A 23,030-nucleotide genomic window follows, 5' to 3' on the forward strand; every position below is an offset into this window, starting at 1 on the left:
AGCAACCCAGAACAGGTTCATGCCATCTGATTCTTTTTACTACCTTCCTTTCCACCTGTAGACTGGAATGATAGGGTGGACCCTGTACAGTGCTGTCACTGCCACCGTGAACCAGGTCTAAAGAAGACAGACTGGGACTCAGAGGGTCATAGATCAGAGTTGTACTGAAATTCCTTTAAATGCAGTAAAAAAGAGATGAGAGGGTTGGATGTGGTCACTCAGCAGATCAGTGTTGTTCCCCAAATAAGAGGCAGGTCTTGTGGGCAGAGGTGGGCAATCTGTTTAGCTTAAAGTGAAAGGTGAATTGGGGCTGATTGGGAAGCATTTGATCAATGGAGTGAACACAGCATTTATTTTTAAGAATTAGCATGTCTAGACTGATTGAGCAAGAACTATGTGTAATTCAGTTGTTCTCACATCCATCCTGAAAAAGCTCAATTATCGTGTCCAGAGGAGTTAAAGATTGTATTCTGCTTGAAAGGGAAACCAAGGGAAATGAAACTATTAAACTTTGGAGTATTTTACACTAGCACTTAAACAAGGTGTGATTTTTTTTATGTTTTCTGTATATAGCATTTCATTTTTATGTTTTCTGTACTTAGCATTTCATGTAGCAAAGTAATATCATTCAGGAGTTTGAAGCTGACATCTTCAGGTTTCTTTGGGCAAGCCACAAGCCCCACCAATCTGAGTGTAGTGGATTATGTCCTGTGAATGGTTTAGCTCCCTCCACAGGCACTGTTTGTATCTATTATCTAGCATTAATTGCTTACCCAAGAATAAACTCCATTTCTGTGAGGGTTGGAGGGACACATCCACACAGAAACATGAAGAACAGTTTATTTAGGCACTTGAGGAACTAGCAAAGGCATGGCTTGATAAGGCTCATTCTAATTTTTAATTTTCAACTTTTGAGAAAGAAAAGAATGGAATTTTTTTTGTATAAATATCTTTTCCCAGACCCTATGCTTTTCCTATAAATACCACCAGCCAAACCCTATGCAAAAGAACAAAAAAGTTCTTTTGCAGTTCAAGCAGGGATTTAAAAAAAAATTATTCAGATTTCCCATCCTAAACTTCAATACTTCCACATGAGGTAGAAATTGCAGTTTATCCCACCAGATGCTTTCCTACAGACTGTAGACTGAACTTAGCACCTTGAACAAGTAGATGGGGTGCAGGCGGGGTGGGGGTAGGGAGTGAGGAAATAACAGCTTGAATGTAGGGTCCTGGGACAGAAGTGAGGCCTGAGAGGGTTTGGTGAGGGGAATGCGCCACTGCCCAGCCTGTAGGAGAGGGAGTCAAGGGGGTGAAAGACACCATGTAAGAGAAGGAATGCACTCTCAGGCCCTTCTACCACTGTGAAGTTTTATTTGTGAGCTGGAGGTAGTGGAGTGACTCATGTTGAATAGCGCTGGGCTGGAAAGGTGTTTGTGAAGATGCCACAAAAAGAGGTAGATCTCTAATAAGAACAGGAAACTGAGAAGAAAGGCCAGCTACAGAAAGGGAAAAAAGTGTAATTTGTGCAGTTCAGCTATTTATTAGTACTTGGTGTCAAAGTTTGTGGAATTCTTTTTTCCCCTCTGGATTTGTGGTTTAAAAGCTGCTGCCAAGAGTCACTAAATGTTAGACCCTTATGCCAGGGTCAACCAAGAGTTTGCTGCTGAAGTCTAATAGCATGTTTATGTCGTTCTCAATCACCTGTCCGGGTCTTAAGAGGCTGATGGTTTTCAGGAAGACAGCGCTTTGATCCCATGGGAGTCCCCTGCTCTGTAAGATGGCAAAATGGAAAGGAGCTTTACAGTGTTTTTCAAATTAGATTCGCTTCGAAATTGAGATGTGCTAAATAAAATAAAATAATTAGTTTAACTTTTGTTATTCGGTTACAGGTGTGATACTTGCAAATTTGTACAGTTTAGCAGATACAGGAAGGATTTAATTTGTCCTGTAGCTAGAAAGTTCAATTCAAATTATATGATATAAAAATGAGGCCAAGATGAACTCTTCTCTGAGGAGCAATCGCTGGAAGGTGGATTACTCATTTCTTCATGTTCTATTGTGGGTAGTCATGTCTCTGAACAGAAGTTGTTTCAATGTTTGTTAAAAACATTATAGCCTTCGTTTCTTTGCTGGTAATTTGAGAAGCTGGATGCAGTCTCATTGTGTTTTCCAAAGAGCTGAGAATTTTTAAGACTATAGGAGTAGCTCACGGCATGCCCTCAGGCCATCTCTACCTGGGTAGTTGAGGTCTGGGCTAGAAAGAATGAGGCCTTCTATGGTGGGGACCCAGACAATGGTCCAGGCTCTCTAGCTGGTCTCCTTCATTTTTCAGTTTCTTTATAAGTGCAATGAGTAGTTTGAACATGAGAACCCATAAAGGAACCATCATTTTTTTTTTAAAAAATGTATTTAGTACAGGGTCTACAGGGTCTTGCTACACAGAAAGGACTCGTAGTGATCCTCCTGCTTTCAGCCTTCCAAGTGCTGGGATTACAGGTGCGCACTACCATGCCCAGTCTCAGTGGTGGTCTCAGGGCGTCCTGGGTGTGGAGCCAGCACGGCATGCCGGAGATTGAACCCTGGTCCCTGTGTCTGCCTAACCAGGTGCTTCAATCTGACCATCAGTTTTAATAGTTCATTATGTAATAAAGATGTGGAATACTCTCCAAATTATAAATATACTTCTGAATTTTCCTCTAAGCTTTGGTTCTAAATTCTAGGTACTGTAGTCACTCCTTTGAGTTAAATCCTGGTGGAATTCAGCTAAAGCAAATACAACATCTGGGAAGGATTTTGATATTCATTATTCAAATAGTATTTGTTGGGGGCTAACTATGTATCAGGTATTATACCAGAAAATGGACATGTAGTTTTGAAAAACGCTCTCCTTTGTGACCTTCGTGAATTTACAGGCCAGTAGGGGATACAGAGAAGTAAGTAGAAAATCCAACATTGTGACAAGCACTAAATGGCCTTGTTTATGGAGAGCTGTGTTTGAATATCAGCTCTAAAACTCATGCTGAAATGTAACAGTCATTGTGGCAGTGTTAGGAGAGGAGACCTTGGCGAGGAGACGAAGCATTATTGAGGTAGTAGACTTCTGGCAAAACAGCAAATGCAGCTTGACTTTTCTATCTCATGCCTGGGTTTCCTTACCCTGTGATGCTCTTCCATTAGGTTACAAGACAGCATGAAGGCCCTTCCCAGATGCAGCCCCTTGATCATTGAGTTCCAGACACTAAGCCATAGTCCAATGGGCTTGTTTACCTAATTGTTTATTTATTTTATGAGTGCAGTATATGGCTATTTGTGTGGGGTTGGTACACATACATAACACACCTTAGGTCATTGTTCTGTCCTTTTGCCTTCCCTCCCATTCCCTCTCCATCTCTGGATCTTGTTTCCATCTGAGAAAGATCTATTTCACCATTTCTTAGTGTGTCTTTTGTTTCACTCTTTATTTTTTTATTTTGCTCATATAAGAGAAACTCTCCCATATTTAAGCTTGTGTGTCTGATTGATTTATTTCACTTAGCATTATGGTCTCAACATATGAGAACTTGTACTGTAACGTCATGTACCTCGGTAGTGTCCCAAATTTTCTGATCAAGAAGATTATGGGGCCAAAGAGGAAAGTGATCGATGATGTAGAGTGTGCCTAAGGAGAGTCACTTGGAGAGAAAACACTCTCTCAGGCTTTCACAGAGTGCATATTGGCCAAGCAATGGCCGTGACTCATCCACATGGCTGCACTGACAAAGGTTCTACAATCTGAGGTACAGGATCTCAAGATAAATCCTGAGGGCATTTCACTGACATTCTCAGACCAAAAAGCTACATGTTGCATAGGTCCTACTTTACCTTGGTCTTAACCATCCAGTAGAAAAGTATGAAGACGAAATATAGGAAGTAAAGCCATGCTGTTATGTTGAGCTGTGGGGGACTCAGGTCAATAATTTCTAACATTGCCAGTTAAACAGAAGACCCAATGTTATTATGGGCTACTGGACTCTTTTCGAATATTTTGCTGAGTTTACACACCTATAATATTCAAATAACGGAACTTAGAAAAAAAGGGCTATACAGATGAATGTCCATTTTGTATCTGTGTATTCAAAGTGGTTAGGATAGATATATAGTTACATTCTCTTAGTGAATAGAGTGATTTGTTCTAATGGTGTTTGTAAATAGGATCTCAGGTCCTCATCTTGCACAGCAATTAACCACTAAGAAGAATATATGCAGTGTGTTGGTTATTGAAACTGTCCTACCGATTTGATTTGAAACTGTCTCATTGTTATCTGTTTATCAATAAAATTTTGAAAAAAACCCATTATGGCCTCAATGGCACCCATTTTCCTACAGATAACTCAAGTTTTTCTTTGAGGCAGAATAGTATTCCATTGTGTATAAAAATCACATTTTCTTTATCCATTGATCTGTTGATGAATATATATATATATATATATATATATATATATATTCATTTGACTAGCTATTCTTCTTCTAGGTATCTGCCTGAAACATTTAAAGATATATTCCTTTGACACATGCCTATCCATGTTTGTAGAAGTGTAATTCATAAAAGATAGATCTTGGAAACAACCTGTATGTTCATCACCAAATAAACTTTTGCTGTTTATAGCACACATAGCCTGTGGTATTTTGTTACTGCAGGAGAAACAGACTAAGACAGGGAGATAAAAACATTCACAGAAGAGACGCTCAATAGGAAATTAAGAGCACTTCCAACTGGCAATGATATTGTAAGGAAAACATGAAGGATCAGTGAGAATAAGCCACATGAAAAGGGCTAGGCAGAAGTTGGTGATCTTCAGAGAGAAGATGGTGGTCTGAACGATAATAAGGATAATGTTATGGTTTGGATCTTAGCATCTTCCAAAGGCTCTTGTGTTGAAGACTTGGTCTTTGGTTGGTGGAGCTATTGGGAAGGGGTGGTGGGAGTCATTGGAGAAAGCTAGGAATGAGGATGTACCTTTGAATGGGACACTGGGATATTTTCCCCCTTTCTCAGCTTCTAGGTCACTAGGTAGCAAAGAGTTTTGCTCTCCTACGTGCTCTCTGCCATGATGCATGGCTTTGTTTTAGGCCCAAAGTGGTGAGACCAATGGTCCATGGACTAAGCTTCTGAGAGTATGAGCCATAACACATCTTTCCTTGTTTAAATTGATTTCCTCAAGTATTTTGTCACAGTGATAGAAAGTTGACTGATGCAAATGAGTAAGGGGACCAGGATCACAAGAGGTCAAGGAGATAGAAATAAAGATTTGTGATGGATAAAATATAAACAATGAGAAGAATGGCCTAGGGTGAGGGCTCTAGTTTTTGGGTTTCACAATTACATGCAGTGGTGTCATTTGTTGAGCTAGCAAATAGATTCAAGGTAAATTTCTGGAGTAAAATATACTAAATTAATTTTGAACAAGTTCAGCTTCAGAAAGCTAGTAAATAGGAAAAATTGAAAAATATTTATTGAATGAATGAATAAAAATATCTAATAGGTTAGCTTGATGGGGCTCTCCTGGCTAGGATGGTGATTTTGCTTGGAGATCTCCACTGTGAAGTCTTCAATGTACAGCTGAAACATAAGCCCTGGGAGTGGTTATGATCATACAGGAGAAGGAGTAAGGATCAGAGAAGAGGGCACAGGGGACTGAGGGCAGAGGAGAACCAAGTCTGAGGGCTGGCAGAGGAAGGGAAGGCTCGGAGGAAGTTGAGTAGGAAGGCCCTAAACACTGAGCCCCTTGCACATGAGGTTTGTGAGGGCTGAGATTTGGGACTGGTTTAATTTGAGGTCCCTGATATTGGCTGTATTGTGTCCCTTTCAAATTTATACTGTGCTACAGTACATAGAAGCCCCAATAGGACTATGTGGACTTGGATCCTTAAGAGGCAATTAATGTCAAATGTGGTCATAAGAGTGGCATCCTACTCTATAAGGACTGGTTTTAGTAGGAGGAAAATTAAAATTTTTATCATTTCCTTCTTTCTTTCTCCTCCTCCTGGCATATGAGGATGTAGTAAGAAGGTGACCACAGTGGGAAAGTGACCATCTGCAGGTCAGAAAGAGGCCTTTTCCCAGAGCCCAATGATGCTAGTACCTGAGCTTGAACTTCTTACCCAAAGCGAGATGAACACCATCCAACCACTCAGTCTGATATTTTTTATAGCCTGAGCTGGCTAAGACAGTACTCAACACTTTGAGAGGAACCTGGTAAATATAGGCAATCAATAGTTTTTGAATGAATGGATCATACGTTGGCCTGCTTGTAAACACGCTTCTCCCTTCACATGATATGAAGCTGTGGATGGGGTGGGAGAGGTAAGGAGCTCTTGCTAGCCTATGGTCTTGAGTGCCTTTGGGGAAGGGGAGCAGCCATGGCTATAGGAAAATAGAAAGTGTTAGGGCTGGCTAGATAGCTCAGTGGATTAAAGCCCCTGCTTAGGCAGAGCACAGTGGCCAGGGTTTGATCCCCTGCTGCTGTGCTGGCCCTGCCCCTGGGGCACACTGAGCCAGTGATTGAGACTGGACATGGTGGTGCATGCCTGTAATCCCAGCTCTTGGGAGGCTGAAAACAGGAGGATCACTAGGAGTCTGATCTACTAGTGAAGCCCTGTAGATCCTGCACTAAATACATTAAAAAAAAAAAAAAAAAGAAGAAGAACAGAAAATAGAAAGGGCTGATTAGGTTCAAAACTCATGAATTTCTCTCCCTCTTGTTTTAAAAATTATTTACTTAGGCTTGGCTCTGAAATTGTGGATAGTTTTTGCTAGATTTTATGGTATGTTTGCATGTGTGCATTCACATGCAAATGTGTGTGTGTAAATATTTTCTTTTACATTAGATAAGACTATCTGAATCTGAGTGAATTTAGACACAATCTGGATAGTGCTCTGTACAGACAAATAATACCCTAAGCTGGCAATGAGATTCCTCGAGTAAACAACAGATAAAGGAAGGAAGAGGAACACAGTGTAACAATAATTGAAATAATTGGAATTTTTGTATCACTCATGGCATTTATAGTGAAAGTACTTTTTAAATTGTCTTCTTCTACCACATGCAATATAGGCAAATGATATAAAGTCTTTCTAAAATATTTTTTAAAATATATTTTTCTAAGAATGAATGAGCACTCCTAAATTCTATTAAGCTGGCAAATTAAATCTGAATCACATATTGATTCACAATAAAGAGTAGCCATTCTGCTTGGAAATCATGAAGACAAATTATATCCGAGTCCTGAGTGGGAAGACAGAAAATGACATCTGAGGTCACCAGGTCTTTAAGAGAAGGGTCCTTGGCATATCCAGTCTGGTTTACGAATCATGACTTTCCTATGCAGGGGCAGTGAGTATGAAAAGGCTGCTTACTTGGGCACATGGGAAAGAACAGTGATTCTACTTGATTGTTATCATGTTCCTTGTATGCTTGGGTGATGTGTAAACATGTGAAAAGCCTGTGACACTGTTAAAAAGCCCATGAATAATGGAGTGTTAGTAAAAATTCTGTGGCCACGCGGGGTCCCCGGGAGAAGACAGTGACGAGAAGGTGATAGCTGTTTACCTTGATGCCAGGTGGAGCCACAAGCCCAGCACCGGCTGGTTGCAGCACTGGTTGAAAATGGGGCATCTATGGTTCATTTCATAAGACATCTTCTGAGATACACAGCAAAATAAATTGATGGTCATGGAAACTGTAACGGCGCCCAGCTGGAGAAGTGAGGTGTTGACTAGCTTGGGCATGGAAGACGTTTCTGCAGCATTGGAAATGCTCCATAGCACACGCACTGCGGAGTACAGCATATCCACCCACCCCAGTTCATCAGGCTGTAGAGTTAAGATACCTGCAGCTTACTATATGCAAGTTTTTCCTAAAAAATTCCAAAGTTAGATAAAAAAGTCTAAGAGCTAATAAAAAGACATAAATGACCAAACAATGAGTAGATATTTAAAAGGAAACTGCCACAAGAAGGGCACGTTTGAGTCATTCATAGAAAAATGGATGGATCTTGAGACCCAATGCTCAGTGAGATAAACCAGACAGACAGCTTAATCATTGAGTAATTTCTCTTACATGAGAAAAGACCCAAAATATAAATAATTTTTTTTTAAAAAGTGCTTGCTTAGGCAGATGCAGGGGCTGGGAGTTCAGTCCCCGGGGCTGCTGTGATGGCCCCACACCTGGGGCACCTTGAGATGGCAATTGAGACTAGGTGTGGTGGTGCCTACCTGTGATCACAGCTCTTGGGAGGCTGAAAACAGGAAGATCACTACGAGTCTGATGTGCGTAGTGAGACCCTGTGGACTTTGTAGATCCTGTCTTAAAATACGTGCCACCCCCCAATAATTTAAAGAACAAGATGCAAACTATGCAGCAGGAAACAGGGTGGTGGATTTGTTGTAAAAGGCAAGGAGACATAGAGGTGGAGGGTGGGTGGAGTGAGACAAAGGGAAGGAGAGGTGAGAAGTACTGAGGCATGTTATGCACATGTACTGATTCCCTGCAGTGAGTGTAGTTATTGTGTGCTGCTAACATGTACTAATAAAAATGTAGAAAAAAATTAAAAATCAGTGTAGCTGTCAGCTCAAATGGAGGTAAGCCTCATCTCAGAGTGAAAGAACCATATCTAGTGATGCAAGCTATAATGAGGTATTTCTACCTTTATTTTTTTTCTGTTGGAGGAATAATGTTTTTATAAATGTAAAAAGCTGTTAGCGGAAATAGAGAGGTTAATGTTTGGTCACAGTATTATCTGGTTAAGAACTGAAAATAGAGAGCTGTCTGATGAATCATGCTGTCAAGAACTGCATGCTTAGGCCTCGAGATTGTACCAATTTAAAATTTGATTGTATATTCCTTATTTACTGGGAAGATACAAGGATAAGCTAGCAGCTATAGTTTTTGAAAGTGATAGAATATCCTATGGAAAGTTGGCTTTGGAAATGGTATCCAGACAGGGTGATATTATTTTGTTCTTTGACTTACCTGGATGAATAAATTAGCTAGTATTTCATGGTCTAATGATGGTCAGGCACTGCTTGTAGGCACTGAAATCCCTAAGTAAGTCTAGCTAGACCTGGTCCTTAAGGAGCAGCAGAGCAGGATGCATGAATAAATGACATCTCCATCAAGGAAGAATGTGTCAGTGCCTGAGAATTACCACTGGAGCTCAGAGGAAAGGAATTCTCTTTTAAAAGGGAATAAGGGAATGGATCAAGTATGTTGTAGCATTGGGGGGGCGGATAAAAAAGGAGGTACTTTTCTTTGATAAGCTAGGAAAGTGGAGGTTCTGGAAAGAAAAACAGCTTTGGAGTTCTTGGAATACTGAGTTTTCGTTTGATCAAAGCAGAGGCTCCACAGTGGAAGCATTATGCTAGAAAGGCTAGTGGGACAGAGGGAGGCCTGGATTCCAGAGGAAGCCAGATCTGGGTTCAAAAACGGATATAGGTTGTGACCAATAGGTCCTGAAGCCCTGAAAACCCAAGAAAATAAATGGACAGCAAGATTTGGGGAGATGCAGGGGAGAGAAGAGACAGAGAGCGCCTTAGGAAGCTGGTGGGGCAGGTAAGGTCATGAGGCCCCGAGAGGCAGTAATAGCAATGCAATGGAGACAGAGTGTGAAACCAGGATGCTTGGGAACTTCTTGACCAGTGTGGGTGGCGGGGGAAGTCAGACCTCAAAGAGAATGGTGAGGTTCTAATCTGGGTGACCGGAGAGATAATAGAGCTGAGGGCAAAAGGAAATGGTAGGGAACACCACGGTGGGGAGAGAGAGAAGGGGGACCTAGAGTGGAACAAGCCAGCAGGGCCTAGTTGGTAACTTGGAACATGGCTCTAGGGACACTCGGGTGATAGCGCTGGAGGAACAGGCTGGTCAAAATTGGTTAAAAGCAATTGTTGGAAAGAAAGGGATCTGGAAAACTGTCTTTTAAGGACCTCTCAGCCTGTGAGTGCAAGTCTCTAACATTCCAAGAGGGAATGTCAGGCCACAAGCAAGAGCATGGTGAGATTTTTTATTTAGGATTTTAATTTCTCATGATTGCTGTCTCCGAGAAGATGGGCTTTTCTTCCTCGCAATGTTGAAAGTGAGCATATCAGATTCCTAATCCTTTTTCTCTCCTTATTTCTTCTTTTCCCTTTTTCTTCCCTCCCCCATCCTTCCTTGAATACTTCTGTTTTGTTTTGGGCTGGTTTAGTGCATGGGTGTCCTTTGCTGACCTACAGGAGGAGCTACAGTTGCCAGGATTCACCACTATCACCAACAAAAGACAGTAATATTTACCCTTCTTCTCTCTCTCCTTCCCTCCCTCCATAGCTCCCTCTCTCCCTTCCACCTTTTTTTTCTTTCTTTCTTTATGCAGTGCTGGGGCTGGAAAGCGGGACCTCAAACATGCTAAGCAAATGCTCTATGACAGAGTTATAACCCAATCCTCAATATTTATTTATATTCAATATATATTATCATTGCTGATTGTGGCGGGAGCTCTTATGTATTCTACTATTGCATTATCTTGGGTCTTTCCAAGCACAAAAATATATATTTGCGTTATGACATCATTAACCGTTTGTTTCAAACTTTCTACTTCTTTTTGTACTGGTTTCAAAATCGCCCATAAATCTCTTGGTAACTGCATCAGGTGCTAGAGCCAGAGACAGGACACTCCTGGCTTTGTGATTAGAGTCATTTAATACTCAAGGCGGTGACTAATGTCTGGCAACAAAGGCTCCAGTAGGCATCTTGGGTCCTGGGACCTTGGGACACACGAGGAGCACCTTATCACTATGTGCTATTCCATGGTCAAAAGAGAAGTTGAGGCCCAGGCACCATCAAGTTTGAGAGGCCTGTCCCCATAAGCAGTTTAAGGCACCCATCTTTGTCTTATCTTTATACACTAAAATTTAAATAATGTACATGTTCACATGTTTACAGAAAGCAGACAATGAGCTATGGGTGGGAAGCTCTGTGGGTTTGGTTAAGGAGGTGGAGGAGTGTCATGTTTCTCCTGGAAACACATCCCTGGAATGCCAAAACATTTGTTCCAAAGTCTGATTTCCTGGTGCCACCAGAGGCATGGCCATCATGAGTCTATTCAGTCTGGGGGGCCGGGGGCCAGCAGGACATTTGATCCTGGTGCATCTCAAAAGGTTTTTCTTGTTAAATTATATTCTTGGGGAAAAACCACCCAGTGCATTTTGTAAACTTACTCTCCAAACATTTCGACTGGCATTCTATTTCTGCTGCTTCCCCCTCTGCCCAGGATGGGGACAGAAAGCATGGGGCACTCTTCCAGCTGGCTCAACAGGTAGAGAGCACAGGCAGCCAGAGTGTCTTCTCCCCTACTCCCCAGTCCTGCTGACTGGAGCCTCCACACTGCGAGTTGCTCCTCTCTCCCCACTGCCATTCATCCAGCTCCCTGCAGCAGCAGCCCAGCTGCCGCGTCTGCCGGGAGGGGCTGCCAAGTGCCCTGCCTACTGGCTGCTTCCCGAGTCCTGCCATTCCACACACAAACACATCCACACACGCTCTGCCTGGATCACACACCGAGCCACTCGAACATGCGAGCGCATTCCTTCCTCCCTTCTCACTGTCTCGGACTTTGACTTCTACAACCCATGGAACATTTCTGGAACACGCTCTTGATCCAGCAGGGTAGGATTGTTTTGATTTCTCTCTTTGTAGCTTGAGCATTTTGAGAAAGCAACTCTTACCTTCCTGGCCAGTGTCTGTATTCTAGCAGGGAGATGAGGATGTGCTGTTTGCCACGGGGGAATGTGTGTGTCTCCTGTGTCCTTTCTCTTTTAGGACTTGTAGGATTCCTCATTCCATTTACATATAATTGGGCAGGCTCAGATTTTTTAAGAAACCCTCCCAAGTGTTTTTGCATGTGTTTAAAAAAGGCATTTGAAAATTGAAAGTGTGATTTATGGTAACTAAATCATCTGTAAAAATATTGTTCTGGAAAGTAAGGGCTGCTGGCTGTAAAGAGGGATAGCTGCGATTCATCCAATGTGTTTTTAACCCTTTCTTTGCCTCTGATCTATACTTATTGATGCGAAACTCAATTTTGGCTTTATATTAAATCAGCCCATCTGCATATCACCCAGAAGTGATCTGTTTTTTTAAAAAAGAATTAGATAAAACATGTACTTACCATTAAGTATTTTAAAATATTCATGTTAGTAGCTGCAACCTTCTCATTAATGTATGCCATAAACATTTGGTCAGGTAATCTTTGGGGTGTTTGGGATAGCGATTAAGGTATCAGTGGCTGCTGAGAGGCTTTTAGGCTGGAGCAAAGGAAGTTTATTAAAAAAGATAAACTACAAGACTTGTGATATGATGTACTTAACAACCCTTTTGTCTCATTAATTAAAATCACTACTGGCTTTGATTAAATTGTTTGAGTTCAAAACTTTTTTCTATTTCTTTTTCGCTTGGTTATTTGATTCTGCACAACCTCCCTCAAGTGCACCTAGAAGGTCCAAGTATATAGAACTAGAGAGCAGGACTGCGGAAATGAATTTGAAAAATTTCCTGGTTAGACAGCGGAACGTAATTTCCCAAGTTTTGGTTAAAGACCTGAGGTTAGGCATAAAATATGTTGCATTTCATCCTCATTTCTCTAAAGTTTTCCTTGCATAACCTGTGGAAGGCATGAACACCCATGTGCGCCTAACTAAAGGTTTTTCTGAATCATCATTCACGAGAATTTCTAAAGGAGCAAGTCCCGAACTGTGGTCCAATGTAAACAGCAAAGTCAGGCTGGGAGAATCTCAGAAGGCTATGACTGGAGGGGACCACTTTGGCAGCTTTTTGCAGATGAGGAAATCAAAGTCCGGCAGCATTCTCCTGGTTGCAAAATGAATCTCTTCTTATGTGGGCATCTTGCTTTGCCACTCTTTTCCCCCAGATGCGTCCTATCAGTTCCTGCAGCTGCTAAATATAGCGGTCTGTGGCAGGCTGCATGTGCAACCGCACGCCCCACTCTATCTGTCGTATCTCAGTTACGGACTAGGCCTCCTCAGGGTCATCCTATGTACACAGTACATATTTTAGACAACGGGGAGAGTGAATCAAGCAGAGAGAGAGAGAGAGAGAGAGAGAGAGAGAGAGAGAGAGAGAGAGAGAAACAGAGATAGGTTGAAGCCTGGCATGGGCACAGGTGGCAGTACACTAGAAAGAGCCGGCTCCTGGCTCGGTCTTCCGCGTGTGCTGAGAAGCCGGTTTCCCCCGGCCGCCGCCTCGGGGCGATCCTCGTGCGCCCCCGCCCCCCTGCCGTGAAATTCAGCTTCCATCCCGCAGCGACAAAGTTAAGTTCAGGGAAGCGGCTCTTTGGGATCTCTCCAAAACCAGGGGTGACAGGAGTGATGTCTGAACCAATGTCCGTGCAAAGCAACAGTCCCTGGCCGGTTTCCAGCACCTTTGTGATGCATATGAGCCGAGGAGACCGGTACTTAAAGTTGGAGACCCGAAGCCCTGGAGTTGGCGGAGCGCACCGCGCCAGGGCGGCACTTGTTGGAGTTTGGCCACCGGGCTCCACCAGACAGACAGACAGTCCTCTCGCTCGGCCCGGGGCAGGGCCGGGGCCAGAGCCGGAGCTCGCGTGGCGGTCGCGGTCGCGGTCGCGGGGGGGACTCGCCGCGCCGCCTCTCACCGCGGCTGTGCTCTTTTTCCAGGTGGCCCGCGGGCTGCTGAGCCCTCCGCCGCGCGCTGGGACGGGTTGCGCCTCGCCGCCCGCCGCTGACCATGACCATGACCCTCCACACCAAAGCCTCCGGCATGGCCCTGCTGCACCAGATCCAGGCGAGCGAGCTGGAGCCCCTCAGCCGCCCGCAGCTCAAGATGCCCCTGGAGGAGCCGCAGGGCGAGGTGTTCCTGGACGGCGGCGGCAAGCCGGCCGTCTTCAACTACCCTGAGGGCGCCGCCTACGAGTTCAACGCCGCGGCCGCCGCCTCCGCGCCGGTCTACGGCCAGCCGGGCCTGGCCTACGGCCCCGGGTCCGAGACGGCCGCGGCTTTCGGGCCCAGCGGCCTGGGGGGCTTCCCGCAGCTCAACAGCGTGTCCCCCAGCCCGCTGATGCTGCTGCACCCGCCGCCGCAGCTGTCGCCCTTCCTGCACCCGCACGGCCAGCAGGTGCCCTTCTACCTGGAGAACGAGCCGAGCGGCTACGCGGTGCGCGAGGCCGGAGCCCCGGCCTTCTACAGGTACCGGCCCGCGGGGCGGCCGCGAAGGGCGCAGGGGCGGGAGGGAGCGGGCAGGCTGTTCGCGCGGCCCGCGTCCTCGCCATTGGCAGCCCGAAGGCAGGCTCCCCACCCCTCCCGCGGGTGCGAGAGGCGGACCGGAGCCGGTGCCGCCGCGCTAAACCAGCGTCGGAAAACAAGCGTGCGGCGCCCCAGCTATTCGTGGGGGGAAACACCCCGAAGCGAGAAGGAGGAAAGGCAGAGGCGCTTTGAGTTATAGGAGGGCCTCGCTTCGCTGTTTAATCCAGAGGCAGCTGGGGTTAGAGCGAGTTCAGAAGAGTTTTATTTATTATTATTGTAATACTTTTGTTTTAATATGCGGGGGGACATTTTCCTTTCATCGAGAGTTTTGGATTGGAACTATGCTATGGTGATGATACTGGGGGCGGCGGGCAAGCGGCTCCTGAGGCCCGCCACCCTTTCCTCCCTGTCCCACCTTAAGGGGCAGCTGCGTGGAGAGCCATACAGGAGTTAAATGCGTCCCCACAGCGTTTTGATTCCTGATTGTCCCTGTTGACCTATGTGACTTCAAAGGCTGGAAATGTGTAGGTATCCCTTGAGTTTAAAGCGTGCCATATCGAAGCACCAGTGCGTCGAAGGCATCTCCCGCCCGCTCAGTCCCATCTCGGGCCTAGGAGCCGCACAATTCATGTGGAGCTTCGAGGGTCAGCTGGGTCTCTGGCTGCAGACTCTGGAAGAAGGGCGGGCAGTGCAGGACACAGGGAACCCTCATGACTTAATGGCCATCGTCTTGTGTCCTCTTCTCAGTCTTTGTAGTTGAGATGGAGGCCTCCCTCTTTCTTCTCCTTTCCTCTGATTGTTCCCCGGTCTCCTGCTGGGCCTGCAGGGGGCTTAGGTGGTCCTTTGTGATCAACACCGCTGTCCCGGCGGCGCCTGCGGTAGAGTAGCAGGGCTGGGATCCCAGTGCCCACATAGGTGCTAACTAGGCGCTTCGCAGCTGTGCACTGGCACTAGCGTCTGGAGTGGCCGCCTGCCTTCGCCCAGATCTAATGCACCTGGGAGCTGGGGGCCGTTTTCTGCTCAATGTTGTATTTCCAGAGATATTTATAGCAGGAGAAAAAGGACTGCAGTGCGGGGTGGCCTCAGGATCCTGAGAGGGAGACACTTGGGGTATTCAAATGCGCACCTTCAGCCCCCTTTAGGGGCCCTAGAGCATCCCACAGCCTGCAGGTCCCGCCTGAGTTATTACTTAAGTGATAAACAAAGAACAAAACTTTACAAAGTTGGCATATTCAAATTAATGTCCCTTGTTTTAATTCAGGGTTGATCTGGATGGAGAAAAACAATTTCTTCAGCTCATTTTTTTTCAACTAGAAGAACAAATTATAGCGATTAAGTCTGATTTGAACATTTAAAATTTGATACGAAAGGAGGCACGGGTAGGATGTGAGTCCCATAACCTTACGTTGGACTCCTGAAACCATTTTCTTTTCCATTTAATTTTCAGTTCTTTTATTGCAAATTAATGCCTCTGAATTTCAATGGACACTAATGAGACTGCTCCTTGAAAGATTATTTACTGCCGTGGTAATAATTACAAAGTGAGCATGGTCAAATAAGGAAAGGATCACATTTTATTCAAAATTGTTCATCTTCCCAGCAGCGAATAATATCACTATATGCCCCATCTTAAACTTTTGCATTAAATGATATTCAAATACTTTTAGAATAATAAAAAATGACTGAATTTTAGAAACTAAAATAAAAGAACTAGCATAAGTGCAATTCTGAGTGGAAATTTGGTTTTAGAATGATTTTTTTTTTTCCTGTCTACTTTACTTCCTATAACATCCTGCTCTTTGGTTTGAATTTGGCCTTTTTTTAAGAGGGAGGAAGGGATTCATCTATGCATGTATTTCAAATGAGCAAGTGTTATTTAATATTTTTCTTCTTAGTTTCCTACTTGAGCAACTCTGCATAAAAAACATAACAATTGATTAGGTTCTTTTAAGCATCTTTATTTTTCTTAAGTAGTTCTAAAAAGTAGTGGGGCTCGAAGTGATGTTTTCGCTGCTTATAATGACCTAGAAGAAGTAAGTTTAGTGACTTCAGAACACTTCTTTTGAAAAAAGGAACAAAGCATAAAAAATAGAAATATATGAGTGTATGATATTAGTAAGGGTAAGTTTTCTTTCCTGAAAATTTCTTTTCATTCTGTGTGCTTGTGTTGATTGTGGCGTAAGGTGCATTTCTTGATGTGCGTCGAGGTCAAAAAGTTTGACAGATACGAATCTAAGATTTTGTGTTCAGCAGAAAACACAGAACTCAGGCAAGTGGCTGAGGGTTTCTCTACACAAAGCAAAAAGCTAATTTGATCACTTGTATTTTTCCCCCATGCCTTATGCTTGTGGCTTTAGGTCCGTTGCACAAAGCTGTGCTATTTCTGAATTTTGAATTTTCCGATTGTAGACGGGTCCTAATGCACAGGAGTTTCCACATGAATGTCCCACTGTGGTACTCAGAGAATTGTGCAAAGTTCCCATTTGGTAGTACTAAGATGCTATAGTTATTTTCTTCCTTTGACTACAACACGCAGCCACATTTTTATATGAAAAAATTATCAGGTAAATTGTTTAGGGCATATGATACTATAGGAAAGATTGCCACGTAGCCGGACAAATTGTTACCAAGAAATAACCAATTTGGTGGTAGGCGAGCTGTGATTTTGCAAGAATTCTCTTAACTCAAACTTCATTATGGAGGCACCTGCGAGTTATTTTATCCTGGGTTCCTTTCTAGGGTTCAATCTGGAGGTCTGAATTAAACTAAAGTCAAAACAGTTATATGGACAAATACTAGAAGTTCAAAATAACTATTTAGTGCTGCATGCTGACTTCACTCAGTATTTCTAAAGGCTGAACATTGACTACTCCTCAGAAAAACCTCAACAAACAAGGATGTAGGCCGTCTAGATCAAAGTCAACGCCCTGGTAATTTGTAGGCTGGCTATCTGCATATTTTGCTGGACTAGCTTATCCATGGTGATCATTTAGAGCTATTTCTCAACTTCGAACAGAGGTTCATTTCCAGGCAGAGATGTGAGTGGCTCACGTTCAAGTTTCCAGTAATTCTTTCCTTGTACTTGAATGATGTTAAAGCCCCTTTGCTTTCTGTTCTAACTTTTTTTTTCACCCATTTAAATTGTGACTGATTATCTGACACTGCGCTGAATAGTCCGAAGAGCCACAGACTGCCCAGGGAATGAGTGGATCTCGGATAAAAACCGAATTACATCTCTAGTCTGCAGTCCATTTTCACCTTCTCCATGTGGCTTGTGCCTGTTTGGTGGAAAGCCTCTGAGGGATAATTGCCACTTATTCTAATCTCTCTCACACTGTTAATTTGGATCCTTGGCTGTAATTATTTGTTCTTTACTTTTGTGAATATATTTAAGCTATGACACATAATTTGAGGAAAGTCAGGTTAGTGATTTTGGTTTCCTGTACATTTAAGGATGTAAAAAACAGGGACAAGAAATTGCACTTGGCATCAGCAATTGCCGCAAAAACTATGAAAGATGTTAAACTTCCTATTAATAATAAGAAAATAGTAATTTTATCACATAAGATTGGATATGTGAAAGTGGTAGGTGAGCTATACAAACAATAGATTTTTTATTACTTACCCATGTATCAGTATTTATTTTGGTGCTCGTGTGAGCTAAAAAACAGGTAGAAAAAGCAGACATAAGCTGCTGAAACTTAGGTTGTAAATACAGACTGATGTAAATCTTTTTCTCTGAAAGCTGAATTTTGTTAACATCTTCATCACCATGTACAACATTTTTTTGCAACCCAGGTTGTTGTAAAGAACATCTATAGATGCATTTTTAGAATGTCAGAAGCCTGATGGATTATGTGAAAACGATTTTGCATAAAACAATATATATGAATCTTAATATGTTTATTATATATTATATTTCTCTCCACTCCATGCGCCATACAAAATTAATACATCTCACACCTCCTGGTGATTTCAATATTATTTTTAGTGTAACTTTAGAAGATCCCAGTTGAGAGAACAGCATACTGCGTGCGCTCTTTTCTAGGAGGTTGAATGGAGAGGAGCGGGTTAGGCTTTTAGTTTAATGCTTTGATTACCTGAGAAAGAAAACGTACAGTGCCTAGACTTATTTAGAACCCAAATGTGTATCGCTGGCAAGGCTGCTGCATAAATCCACAATACATAGCCACTCACGAACCCACTAACCAAAGTGAAAGCATAAGAGATTTCACAGAAAGAAGGCAGTTCATCAAAGTTATGGGGTGGCTTTTTTTTATATTTTAAACTTGGCCGGTGAGTTGGTGGACTATATATATATTTTTGAAAAATAAAAGCATTTCTGAATTGTTCAACTTTCTTTGCCCTAAAACACCTTCATCTTATCTTCTGAAATCAGAAGACCTTTGTGAGCTGGAGGATCAGATTAGCACTTTTATAATATTCTTGGTCTCATGGGGGAAGAAATCCTCATCACTGAGTCTTGTGCCTTGGAGAATAGTATTAGGAATTGTGAGCAAAGCTTTGTGTTAATCAACAATGTTTTAAATTGTGTGTAAACACATGAAGGATATAAGGGTAAATATTTTGATCCCAATAGAGAAATGTTTATGTAGTTTAATAGAGTAATAACTATAAAGGATTTGGCTAAATAAAAAATGTGGCATGACTACCACTTCGAAGCGATGTTGTGGTGTGGTGACGGCAACCCAGGACTGTATGACTGACGATGACAGCAGTGATGACAGCGATAATCATGACCACAGTGACTGCTGGGCTCATCTCGGGTTCGTGGTATTTCTGGATGCCTATTTTTATAGCCAAAAATTGTTTATACAGACGCAACATCCTTTTTGTATGCTTGCCTCATTTTTGGGTAGTGATGGTTTAACAGTCTGAAAATTTCAATTAGGTTATTGGCAATAAAATATTAATAGTATCGGTCTATTGTGGACCTATAACTGCTACACAAAAAATTAAAGCAAAGCAAAACTCCCTAAAAACCTGGATTCGTTTGTTTGTTTGTTTCTCTTTGGTACTGTTAAGAGGGACAAATTATGTCCCTAGTTTGCTCCTGTAACGTTTTCTTCTTTAACCGAACGCGGCATCTGTAAGACGATAATTGCCTTCCGTGTCCAGTAATTGTCTACTTTCTGGAGTTTTGTGTGATTCTTGGGGAACCTGCAGACGCTCATTCAAAATTAACAAAGTTAGTTGAACTAACAAAGTTAGTCTGAATGACTAGATATATTCATTCAGACGAGGCCTCAGTCATCTTAGACGGGGTTCTTTTTATGCGAATTCCCCAAGGACTATCAATCCCAAGGATAGTGAAAGGGCACTAGCTGTTACCTCTAGCTCAGAATCAATGAAGCTCTTGGCCTACGCGACCTTCTTTGGTACCATTTTGATCCTGCATTTCGGGCCCTGGACTCAGTCTTCCTGTTTGCAAGGCCTGGCCTGGGCAGGGCCCACCGCAGCTGACTTGCGTGGGCTGGCACCGTGTGCTGGGCAGTTTTCTTTTCTCCTTGACGCACTGACAGGATTTGGTTTCTTCTAAAGACTTGAAAGCTAAAGCTAAAGGCCTCTTTTAGTTTCCTGGACCTACATGGTATTGGGAATCGTCACTTGTACGTTGGGATACCGGCTGTTCTCTGTGATCTTTTTTTCAGTCTTGTCTCATATTTTCTTGTTTTCTTTGCTTTATCTTCAAGTAAATAAAACCTTTAAACTCCTGTTCAACTTTTTCTGGCTCTTTTTTTCCCCGTTAAACCTTTTTTTGCTTTGTTTTGTTTTCTGTCTTAGTTTTTCCATCTGTGTATTCTCAGATTTTTCCTTCCACCTTTCCCAATTTATTTCTTTATTGACCTATTTCATTTGTTATTTTAATGAAATTTGGAACAGAGCTCCACAGTATTCCTACCAACCACGGGAAAGCCAATAACTGTGAGAAAATGCCTTAAAAAGTCACAGTGGCATTAACTAGATTAAAAATTAAAAAAATTTTTTTTTTTGTTTTTGTTTAGAAATTTGAAACAAAGGAGAAAATTTCAAGTGTTGCTTGGGTAGTTCATTCATTCATTCGTTCATTTGTCTTCCTCATTCCAAACTGGATAGCTCATTCGACAGCACAGCTTACGTAAGATCATATTTGTAATGCCAGCAATAGTGTTCCTTGCAAGAGCTGGGAAATTTTATGGCCCGGGTGGACGAAATTCTAACGCCCCTGTCTTTCGTGGGTGACGATGTCGCAGAGATGCAGAAGTGTAGCCTTGGCTGTTGCTGTCCTGTGAAGTTCTAGAGCCATGAGAATTTGCATGAAACATCCATGCCAATTTTAACTTCCTGCCCAAGCAACAAAATCACTAACCTTGAAAGCAGTTTAGGTGCACCCATGATTCCTTTGACTTTGTATCATGGTGATGTTTCAAATGGTGATTTTTTTTGGGAAGTGGGCAAAACATTCATAATGTAACACTGATGGAAACAATAGATTCTGAGGTTCTTTCATGGTAACTTCACTTTTTACTTTTGGGGGAAAATCTGACAAGTGTTTGTATTTCTTCTGCAGTATTTTAAAAAATTCAAAGTGAAAGGCTCTATGTTCCATATTCACTATAAGGCAAGTTAGTTATATGGAGAAGTTATTTCATGACATGTGGCTCACTGGATGCCTGTGTTCCTGGCTAAGGCTGAACAAGGTGTTCTGTGTTCTTATTCCAGCTTTGTATTATAAATATAGCCCTTTAGAATATGTCTAATGCCCTAGATTTTGCATTCTCAAACATTTTCTTGGTGTTTTTACTATTCAAAAAGTCCCCCAAGCATTGTGCTGAAGGGTTTTCTCGTGTTTCTAAGTGCAGCAAAGCCATGGCATGTCTGGTGGAGAAGGCCCCTGTATAGGGATGAGTTGTAGTGTGACTGGCTGAATTCACTGTTAATCTATCAACAGTTTATATTAAATAAAGAGCTTTAAAATTGAAACACACAAACAAGGTGAAGTACTGGTGGTTGAGAAAATTGTTATAGCCACCACAGCTTCTCAGGGACCTAACCAGTTTTCCCATCAGAGCAATGCCTCAGTATTCAGCAATTCCTTATTCCCAGGAATTAGGTAACACACCCACCATGATTAATGAGAATGAACTCTGTAAAGCAATGAATTAAGCACACAGTGGGGGGCCAGGCATCTTAGGTTTCCATCATGGCTTGACTTGTCTAGTGCAATCTTTGGCACATTACTTAACTGCATCCCTCAACTTACTCATCTGTAAACTGACAATCAGAATGGGACATATATCTTTTGACCATTGTTGGGATTAGATGAGTTAATAGATGGCTTGGGCTTGAAATATGTCCAGCATGCAACAAGGTATGATTTTACCATGTTGTATTATGTTGTTATTATACTATTTATTCTTTAAAAGAGAAAGGAGAACTATCCATGGAAGGTGAAAAACAGAATATTCTGAGTCTGCAGCATTTCTAATGCCCCTCTATTTGTTTTGTTTGCCTTCTGGGGGCCAAAGAATTTCAATATGCTTTGTAATTAGAAGTTAAGCTTTTCAACCAAAAAGAAGCAGGAAGCTAGTATTTCTTGCTACATATTATGCTATATAATATATGCTACATATTATATATGCTACATATTATGCTATATAATATATGCTACATATAATATATGCTACATATTATGCATATATAAATGCTTAATATATGCTACATATTATGCTAGAAAAGAATAAAACACCTGTAATAAACTCCAAGTAAGTAAAATACAATTAATTTCTAAAGTGAGAGCTATCAGGTGGGGGGATGAAGTGAAGCGAGAGAGGGAAGACCTTAAAGCTGAGGTGAGCCCTTTAGGAAAAGCTGTTGTATGCCGCAGGCAGTAGAGGGCATTCCTCTGTGACTTAGGACACCCGTGGACATCTGCGAAGGTGGTTTTCTAACCCTCACTGAGTAATAGACTCAAGGATGACTGCATTTCATCCTGATGATTGAAAAACTGCAAAGCCAGGTATGATGGTGCATTCCTGTAATCCTAGCTTCTAAGAAACTGAGGCAGAAGAATTGCAAGTTTGGGGCCAGCCAGGGATACATAATGACCCTGTCTCATTGTGACCTTATCAAAAAAAGGCTGAAGATGTCCCTGGGTTCTGTCCCTAGTACTTCAATCAATCAATCAATCAATCAATCAATCAATCAATCAAAACAAAAAACCCTAAGGAGATGTGGTCTATATCTTAGCAGTTGTGATAATTGCTCTGGGATTTAAGATTGAATAAGGAAAACAAAACACAAAACAAAACGTCTCCTTGGGGCTTTTCTCACAGCCTGTTGATTTGTCCCCAGCATGTCTGCCTCTGCATTCCATCTTCCTGCCCCTGTAGAGGGGTGGTGCTCTGAGCCCAGTTCTAAATAAGAAAAGATGGAGGCAGGAGTGCTCTGGTGTGTCCCTACATTTTGCCGTGTTCCAAAATTGAGAAGCAAAATTCAAATCAAATCTGCCCAATTTCTAATTCTTCTCTTCCCTTGGGCCTCTTGGGATTAGGGGGTGCCAAGGACAGAGATGGCCACAGCATTCATTGTCATTCCTCCTCTTTCCAAAACAAGACCCAAAGATGACAGTTGCAATTGCTGTTGATACAAAGAATCCACATGGAGGAATAAGAGGATGTTGACTTTTGCCTCAGGATATGAAGATGAAATTAAGGAAGAATCTAAACCACTGATACAAACA

At 42.5% G+C, this 23,030-nt stretch overlaps 1 protein-coding gene across 7 annotated transcripts in view; it reads left to right on the forward strand.

Annotated features, from left to right (window-relative positions):
- The window catches only part of Esr1 (estrogen receptor 1), a 435,477-nt gene that overhangs the window by 117,493 nt on the left and 294,954 nt on the right, over nt 1–23,030 (forward strand). For 2 of the 7 annotated variants that reach the window (XM_004645985.3, XM_023706242.1), the window contains exons 1-2: nt 11,529–11,675; nt 13,703–14,230. In XM_004645985.3, the coding sequence (XP_004646042.1) occupies nt 13,773–14,230 (458 nt within the window). In that variant the 5' untranslated portion in view covers nt 11,529–11,675; nt 13,703–13,772. Of the gene's footprint in view, nt 1–11,527; nt 11,676–12,496; nt 13,336–13,359; nt 13,477–13,702; nt 14,231–23,030 lie in introns of those variants that run through there. The other 5 variants (XM_023706239.1, XM_023706238.1, XM_023706243.1 and 2 more) reach the window with 4 other exon arrangements.

The sequence above is a fragment of the Octodon degus genome, unplaced genomic scaffold, assembly GCF_000260255.1.
Source record: "Octodon degus isolate 3935 unplaced genomic scaffold, OctDeg1.0 scaffold00246, whole genome shotgun sequence".
NCBI classification, from domain to species: Eukaryota; Metazoa; Chordata; class Mammalia; order Rodentia; family Octodontidae; genus Octodon; species Octodon degus.